We start from the raw sequence: 9692 nt of genomic DNA, 5'->3' as shown, positions 1-9692 counted from the left end.
GTATATCAAGAAAAAATATTTTTCAAATGGCATATTTTCATCTGATCCTAATTCAAAACAATCTGAACAAAAGATATATTCAAAAATGACATTTTTGTGCTTAATTTTCTTCATCACCATCAGAAAAATGTCACAAGAACATCTTAAAAACACAATTTTCATCAGAGTGAGTGTTTTAAAACAGTACAGACTAACCAAACTGTTGAATATCTGTTACATTATAGAGTATAAAATTTAAAACTATTTCTAATATAAAGAATCAACAAGTCAAACTATTTTTGGAAGCCTGTGTGGTTATAAAATGTAAAGTGGAGAGATCTGCTCGATGTAGAGAGGCAGTGTATCCAAGGAGCAGCTGATCAGCTGATCTGAGCGACCAAGAAGAGGAGTGGACATGAAGGACGAGTCAAGAGCCTTTAAAGACTTAAACATTTTAAAGTGGAGTCTAAAATGAAGGAACAGGCAGTGCATGACGAATGAATCAGGAGAGAGATCAGCCCTTGTTTCAGTTAAAGTTGGTAGCTTTTTATTCTAGATTTGGGTGTAGATGGTGCAAAAATTCCAGTGTGCAAAAATGTTTGAGTAAGCGGAATGACAAAAACATAAATTATAATATTTGTTGGTTTAAAAAAAAAAACAGATTGATCTTTGTTAATTAGCGGCCGAAGGATGTCTGGATCCATACTCTTCAACAACACTTCTGATCATGCTTTGTAAAACGTTTATTAAAGAATTTTGAAGAGTTGCTCAACTTAATTCAATTTAATTTAATTCCCAACAAAAGACCAGTATACTTTATTACGCAGATGAGGAGTGTCACCCCCCTTTCAGGAGCGAAGATGCACTTTCTTCGGACACAAAAGTTTCATACAAGTGTCTTGAGTTGTTGAGTTTTTGTGACAAACTGGAAGAGTTACGTGACTTAAAAAAATGATCTGAGAAACCGCGAATAATGAAACCCTGGTCACTACTTTTTTTGTTATTAAAAATCAGTAAGTTACTGTAAGTCTGTTAATTCCTGAAATAATGTTTTAAATATGCCATTTATTTGCACCCCATGCAGTTGACTGTCATGTGGATGAAAATGAAAATCAAACTTTTTGAGCAAAAGTGGAGTAACCAAAGACAAAAAAAAAGCAGAGGCACAACCATGGAGCCCTGCGGTACTCCACGTAAAACTCATTCTCCCAGCCAGAGACTTGAACCATTCCAAACCAGTGTCGCCAAGTTCTACACAATGCTCCTAACACTTCCTTAGACATTATGATGTGCTGTATTTAGCCCTCATGGGGTCCAGATGACCCCACCCTCACACTGATGTGTGATTCCTCACATGACAAAGGTGGACAGGATCTTATATCTGCCACGAACACCAATGAAGATAAAAAATCCTTGAAAGAGAAAGTTCAGTACGCTGACTTGTGGGGTCCAGTTGACCCCACTTTAATGTAAACATGTCTAGGATAGCACAAGGGTTACAGATACGTTGGAGTCCAGTGATATAGGAATCATATCCCCCCAGCATTTTTAGTCATGATGATGTTAATAAAACCAATTTAAATGTGTAGACTTATTTCTGTGTAGAGACCAAAATCCTGCTTGAAAAACCACATATAAACCTCGTGTTTAAGAGTTACCTAGTTTATTTGAGAGTTACGTTCTAAAAACAACCCACGACAGACGAAATATCTACCAAGTAGTCATTTTTATATTTTAAATTTATTGTTTATGTTTTAAGGCTGTAAAACTCCTCTCTACTCACTTTATACATGTTTCTCGAACAGACATGAACGTTTTCACACTATAGTTGTGTTAAAACTCTCAAAGTTTAAACTTGTGTAGAAAAACAAGTCCAGTTTTATGGAATCACCAATAAAGATGTACACTGTATGTAAATTTCTCAAGTTGAACGCATTCTGTACAGGAGAGATGTGACAAAGGAGGTTAACAAAGGTCTACTGCAGGGGTGCCCACACTTTTTCAGCATACAAACTACTTTTGAAATGACAAGCTCCAAAAGATCTACTAAATATATATATACGCACAATAAAATTTTCATATTTATGTGCTTAAATTGACCGACTCATTATAAAACAGATTTTAAGTGAATTGCACAATTATTTTGAATTAAATAGATACTTTTAGTTGAATATTTCTGATTACAACATGATAAAAGTTTCACTGTCATTTTGCCTTCAACTGTTCTTAAGATCAGGACCCTGTGTTTTCCTAGTTGTCGTAAAGCACTGACAACCAAAGTCGTTGCATGTATATTGTGTTTTGATTCTTTTTTACTGACTGACCTCGGGTCGGTCACGGTTAGAATGACACTGAACGTTCACATTCTGAAGATGAGGAAGGAAAACTCCACATCTTGCACTCAGGTTTTCTTTCTTGTCTTAATCTTTTTGAGACAAGCATTTACTGTTAGTGGCAGGATTAAGCAGGTATCCCAAGGAGCTAAAGTGGTGGAAAGGCGGTGGGGGTCCCCAGCACCCGCTCAGGCTTTCTAATGGGCCATGCGGTAGCAGAGGTGACATAGCACACACCACACAGGCCCCTGGTCTGCGGGCAGGGCTTGAGAAGCCCATGCTTCTGGACAGCACTGCTGCTTGAGTATGCTCAGATCCCTCGTTCAGGACCGCAGACCCGGCAGCAAGCACTGTGGCGGGACGGCGGGTTTGGTTTCTCCATCAAGAAAAGCTGCAGCAGGCCGGAGGAGCCCTCCGCAGGAACCCGGCACGTAAGGTTCTTTGATGGAAGGCACTGCCGACCTGCTAACCGGGCTCGGTGTAGTTAAACCCACATGTGCAGTGACGTATGGATCAGAGGATGTTCGATCAGCCGTTCTACACGGCAATCAAGGCGTAATCTTGGCGAGGATAGTGATTCGCTGAAGGAATTTTTCTAAAATATATTTTTATTTTTTGTTCATTCATTTTTGATGGTTGGCGATTTACCTACACACCCAACAAGATCAACCAGTCGATCACAGTCGATGCAATGGGCACCCCTGGTCTACAGAAACACAACGTGCTGCAAAAAGGAATAAATACTGCAAAATGTGAATACCAAGGGACCATTGTACAATTGTTTTCTTCTGAATTTTTGAAAGAAGAGAACAATTGAAGATGGTCCCTAAGTAAAACTCACCAGTGATTTCGTTGTGTTATGGATCTTGGAGTAGTCTATCAGAAACCAAAATAAATGTGCCTTTTGGTGCTGGAATGGAATGAAGCTCCATCCCTGAAAATATTAAGCATTAGGACTGGAACCTCCAGATGAGGGAGCTTGAGACTGAGAGAACAAACTTCCAGCACTAACAAACTAGCAGCTCAGCAGGTCTGTTCCTGTGTCTGCTGCTCCTCTGAGTGAGGTCTGTTCAGAACGATCGCCACGTCAGGATCACAGCAACACTCCTCGAATGCAGTTCTACGCGCAGGGACAAAATCAAAGAAATCCAAGCTGGGATTTATGTCGATCTCTGTAAGTTTGGATTCAGCAAAGCAATAAAAAGATTAGTTTAATTTGTATTATTTTTTTATTTTACTTGAATTCTATGTATTACAAAACAGAGTTTGATATATTTTTTTTTATTTTATTTGAATTATCTACAGTAAATGCTTGAAATAAACCAATAAATCAAATAAAATAGCAAAATATTGTGCTTTTTTGGCATTAGAACATAAAGACCTCCCAATTTCTGAACGTTAACTAATTATCCTCGCACAGGAGGAAAATAACAGGCAATTAAACATGCATGTACAATAAAAACTAATGATAATTTGAATGTCTTGGTAAAAAAGGGTAGCATAGATTGCCCATTCTTCATTCATCCTCCATCTGTGATGAGAGGACTGGATGAAAACTCTTAAGTGCAGAGCTATCACGGAAACACAGATACAAAGCTCAACTTGAATTCCTTTTGAAAGTCTCGAATCAGCCCAGACCTTGAAAAGTGTTCAAATGGCTGCACCCCTCTTCACCTCTCTCTGCTGGAACATAAGGGAAAGCTCAGGAACACTGAACCCCATCTAGTCCTCCAGCTCTGAGTGGGGATCAGAGGGCTGTGTGGAGCTGAGGCGACATCCAGCATGGCTAAGAGTGTAAGACAGCCATTAAACAAGCAAGCATGCTCACAAGCCGGCGTTATAAATAGAACAGGCAGGACACTTCCACAGTATGGGGACAGTAAGTAGTTGTCCTTTGTTAGTGTTTCACACTTGTCAGGCTTTGTTTTCTCATGTTCTACGAGATGCATTCGATTAGATTATTTAGGGAACTATGCAATTTGTGTGTGTTTTGTGTGCGTTTAACCGTGTTTTTTAAATGCTGTTGCTTTTTATCTTAGGTGTCTTATAACATTTTATTTTATTACATTTTTTTAAATAATGTTTATCTGTAATTTTAGTTAAGCATCTTGTGTTCAACATCGTGTTGATGGAAAGTGATATATAAATTGATTGATTTAATTCAGTTGAATTGAGTACATGAAGAACAAAGATAAAATCAGCCAAAAGGCTATTTGTCATCAGTCGTCCTCTGGCCTTGATGTTGAAAAAGTTGTAATATACGCATGCTATTTTTTTTGTATTAACTGGTTATTTACATGGTACTTTTTGTACCTACTAGGTACTTACATGTTACTTGCTGATTATTTATGTGATACTATTTCGTTCATTCTTATGGGGTACCTACTTTTCATTTATATTATATTTATGCTGTACACACTGGGTTTTTACATAGTACTTACTGGGTATTTACATGTTGTGTTAAACTGTCTTTTGTAGTACTTACCTTATATAAGAACAAGGCAAGTACAAATAAAATACCTTGAATTTACTTTTTTGACAAAATAAAAACAAGATGGCGATGCACACTTGAGCTGTGTTCCCACCAAATGCAATTCTGGCATCAGGGGCGTCTAGTTTCAGGGTTAAGTCGATGCACATGTGCGATAATAAGTTCTATGGCATGGTTTGAGTCGATACGACTCAACGATTTAGCGACACGTTTTGGACGGCACGACATGTGGTGCGGTGAATATTTGACCGTGCAGCGACTATTTTGACACGCCTCACAAGTTCAAATATCTTAAATTTTGCCAAATAATCTGTATAATGTAAACCATTCATGGGTGCAGTCTAAAACCAACATGGGGGGGATCTAATCATTCTCCTCTTCAACTTTAAGATATTTTTCCTGTTTGTATCAAGGAAATAAAAAGTTCATCTTATTTTATTACTATTTTTATTTTTTTTCTCTTCAGACTGATGCAAAAGCAAGTCTTCAAACTGGGTCACAGTGAGATGGAAGTACCGCTGAGAGCGGCCGTCATTCAGAGGCAGCTCCTGCAGTAGATGGTGAACCTCACTGAACTGGGAGAGACACAGATGCCACTCCATGTAGCGATCAGAATAGAAAGAAAAGAAATATCAAGTTCACATACAAGTTTAACTACAGACAGGCTTTTAACTTCTACTTACTGGTGATGTTGGGACTTTTTTTGTTTTTTGCCTGATGATCAGATCATGGCATATATGATGAAACTGTGTTCAGTCATGGTAGGAACAGTTGGAGTCTGTTAGACTGAAAGTCATAGAACAAATGAAGCCACATTGTTGTCTATGAGGCTGAAACTGTTTCCATCTGGAACAAAGCAGAGAGAAGTTTAAACAAAGTGAACGCCAGGCTTAAATAAACCCAATTTATTTATTTGTACCCCATAGTACACAAAGTATTAGAAATACATATTTCCACAGTCACATTAGTTCATTAAGTTTGAGTCCAGGCTATAAAACATGGCTTCATAACCAGGCCTGAGCTTCAGCACTAACATGAAAATTACATTTAAATCTACCATTTCAATCCATTGTTTAGACTAAGAGGTCACATGTCAAGGTCTAGAGGATCTGATTGGTGCCTTTATCTCATGCAGACTGAACAATTCTGTGCTAAAGTCCTTGACTTGCTACCAGTTCAATTACTGTCATTTCTGTCTGAAGTTAAAATCTGAAGAATTTCTGTACACGATAAACTGAACATCAAAAAGGTCACATTTTATGTAGTTTTCATAGACGCATTCTTCCTCTCACAGAAACATCCCAGCTACACGTCACTGAGCTTTGCAGATTCTTTTAGAATGGCGGCGTTTATATCTCGTATCAGCAACATCTCATATGAATATGTCATATTCTAAATCAGGTTTGGAAGATAACTTAACTCCAGAGGGAAAATTGATTTTATGAAAGAGGGAATTTGAGGAATTTCAACTTCCAATGTGAAAAACTGACATTGACTTAAACAGGTGACACTGTAATTCCATACTTATAATCTGACTTCATCCATTCAAATGTACATGCAGACAATAGTTTCTATGGTGTTAATGTCTAGCTTGAGTTTTTAAGTAATTATCAATTACCTCATCATGTAATATTACAATTATTTTAATGTTTTTCCTCATTTGGATACTCAGAATCTCAGGCCGTAGTCACAGCTCCCATTATGGGCTTGTCTGTTAGAGGTGGGGCCAAAAAATCGGGATCGGCAGCTCTGGGATGTATTGATAATTGTTTCATAATCCAATTGTTCCCATCCCATAAAATGACATTTTTACATAAATCCTCATTCATTGAATATTTTTTCATCACAAAGGAACATTTTCTACTTAATCCAGCTTTGCTGTAGGAAAATCCTCAAATATCTCTTTTACAAGTTTCCACAAATCAGCAACTTTCTTTGATTGAATCTTCATTCTCCGTATAATCTTTGCAGCTCATTTCAACCTGTAGGGGGCAGCACAGATATGATTTTAGACCATAATTTCAGGGATTAAAGACGTTCATTTTAAATAGTCAAAAATTGGGCAAGGACCAACAGACATCACTTTTAAAGACACATTTATAGAGGTCAACTAGAGCTAAAAGAAGTGGATTTACTGCTTAGTTACTCTTTAAGTCCCGTAACCAAGACGGATGTTGAGAACAGAATCTGGGAGTTTTCCAAAATAAAACTTCCCTCAGGATCCAAAATATTTTGGAAACGGAGGCTTCAGATCAACATGAAAAATGGCTTTTTAAGACATTTAGGTTGTGGGATTTTGGTTAAAAACCTTATAATCATATTTAAAACACTACTGAGAATGTATTTTTTTTTACATAAAAAAAAAATTGTCATAGGTGGAGTTTCAGGGGACATACAAACCACACCTGCACTCCCTATGATGCAATGTTCACACAGAAAATTCCGTGAATAAAAATGAAGTCATTCATACGTCGCTACTAAATCAGAATCCTTGATTACTCAAAGCTCAACCTGGTTTAACTTTCAACACGCATTCAGTGGACACACGTTTTGTAAGTAGAGCCCGAACACAGTCGTAGAAACTTATATAGAGATGCAGGAACGCTACAGTTTTACGTTTACACCATAGGTATTCAAAGTGGGGCCCACGGGCCAAATTTGTCCCACCAAAGGTTGTCTTTTGGCCCGCCAAGTCGTGGCTGCGGAAGCCATGGAATGTTTAATTAAAACCCATTTCCCATTGATTCTCTATGCTGTTCCAAAATTCTACTTCTGAGCTCCGGGTTCTGCTGTTCGCACACACTTTCCTTGTGACTATGGGTGAAAAGACCCCCAAGTGAGTCACCCCTGGGCTTTTTTTTTAATGTTAGAAATTCCCAAGAGCCTCCACAGTCACTTCCGATGCTTTTAGCTGGCTTTTTCAGCTAGCAAAGATGGAGCGAATAAATCAAAGTCTCTCATTAGGATCCCAGCTTGCTGTTTGCATTTGGCCTGTGGACCAGGATCCCATTTAGCAAAGAAGTTTGGGCACCCCTGGTTTACACAGACTATTCATTGAAAGTGGTTGCTTGAACGCACGTTGCAGAGGGTGCTGTGAACGTAGCTTAAGATGTAGGCACTCACATCAGCGACCCTTCAAAGGCCAGGAAAACCCCAAAACATGCTGCACCTGCACAGATCAACCCCCGCACAGGAGCATGCGACTTAGCAGCTAAAACTGCTAGAGCCTTTTTTTGTTAAAGGAGTTTACATTTTGGAGGAAAAAAAATAACCTCCAGAAAAAAAGTTTTAAAAATCATGTTTTTCATTAAAATAAAACCAAAGGTTTGTAGTGAAAAATGAAGGACACACTTTTTGCTCAAGTGGACAAAAATATTTTTTTCTGCCACAGACCTGAATTTTTCTTTATTTCTGAATGCGAACTGGGTTTGGCATTCTGGAAACTTGGCAGACGTCCTCTAAAATCCAAAGTATCAACATAACAGATTTTAATATAAGCCTGTATTTGTGTAAGACTGGTTGTCACAGCCTTAGATTTTTATTCAGATCCTACGGTTTAGCTTGAGTTCATAGATTGTTCCACTACAATAAGGATAATGTTCACACTTCCATTCAAATCGCACCTTTTCATACCTACTGTTTCCAATCAATGAAGACAGTTAGTTTAGTTGATGTGTGAAGACAAAGATTGTGTCAACAGAATTCTGTGCTAATTAGGCATAAAAACTTGCATTTGTGTTTGCACACATCCCTGCTCTCCTCCTCCCCCCCTGCTGTCTGCTGGACTCTGTCTTTGCTCTGTTGCCATGGCACCCCGGCGCCTCACCTCTTCAATCTGTTTATGTGTTCTTATTAAAGGCTTCGTCACCTGAACCCAGAGCCGCAGAACAAAGATGGGCAGCAGAGATCGAGCCTCAAGATGAAGTTTTTGGTAAATATGTCTCAATCACACCTCTTATGTACACCAACAAATGTGGATTTTTTTTCTTTTTAAGTTTTGCTCATAGATGGGAAAAAAAGAATCTATCTTAGAGACTGGCTTGAAATGTATTGCCGAAGTTAAATCTACAGTGACACAGCAATCAGTTTAACTCAGCCATCCTGACACGCGGTATTGCCCACCCCGTTCAGAAGCTGCTTATCCTCAGCTGTGAGATTTGTTTGCAGGCGGCAGAAACTTTAGCTGATAGCAGTAATAAATGGTTTGTTGGAGCCGAGCATTTCTCATAATGAGAAAATGTCAGAGCTTCCACACGCCTGCGTGGTTTGAGCCGCGTCCTTCGGAGTACCACTCACTTGACTTTCTTGCTGTGAAAGGACGCGGGTTGAGGAGAGCATCTGTAGTACTGCGGCTCAGCAGATGAGGGCAGGGTTTGAACATTTCTGCAGGATGTTGATTAGGTTGGAAAATGGATGAGCTCCATCTCTTTGTAAATAATTTAGCTTTTGTCCGGGTTTTTACTTCAAATCAAAGTCATTTTGAATTGGATTTGATGGTGGCAGCTCTGCTGATGGAGCAGAAAAGTTGAAGGAAGATATCATTCCTGATACAAGTCAGTCCTCATGAAACCATCAGTGTTTCTCTGGCTACACGTCACCTCTGACAACAGAGACGATAAAACTCTGAGGCGCCACCTGTGGTGAAGGAAATCATTCTCTAAAATGTTCTATGTGCTGTGAAAACCAAAGACTTTTATGAAAACAGTCAATCAGACCAGGAGGAAACCTTTCAGCATCTTTAAACTTTCACAAGTTATGGCAAAAGGATTTGGAGCTTTATTTTTAAATAACAAGTATGGGCCAACACTAGTGGACTGATAGGAGGCATGCAGATGGTGATAGGAGATTTGAAAATACATATTTTGTACAACAATAATAACCGGAGCAGC

General features: G+C 38.7%; 1 protein-coding gene across 1 annotated transcript in view; it reads left to right on the top strand.

Annotated features, from left to right (window-relative positions):
- LOC112140509 (myelin basic protein) overlaps window positions 1-9692 on the top strand; it is a 90091-nt gene that overhangs the window by 54428 nt on the left and 25971 nt on the right. The window contains exon 3 of the mRNA XM_024263497.2: window positions 8662-8734. Within this exon, the coding sequence (XP_024119265.1) occupies window positions 8662-8734 (73 nt within the window). The remainder of the gene's footprint in view (window positions 1-8661; window positions 8735-9692) is intronic.

The sequence above is a fragment of the Oryzias melastigma genome, linkage group LG16 (genome assembly GCF_002922805.2).
Source record: "Oryzias melastigma strain HK-1 linkage group LG16, ASM292280v2, whole genome shotgun sequence".
In the NCBI taxonomy this organism is placed as follows: domain Eukaryota; kingdom Metazoa; phylum Chordata; class Actinopteri; order Beloniformes; family Adrianichthyidae; genus Oryzias; species Oryzias melastigma.
Note: the sequence above shows the minus strand (reverse complement) of the source record. Positions and strands in the feature narration are given on the sequence as shown.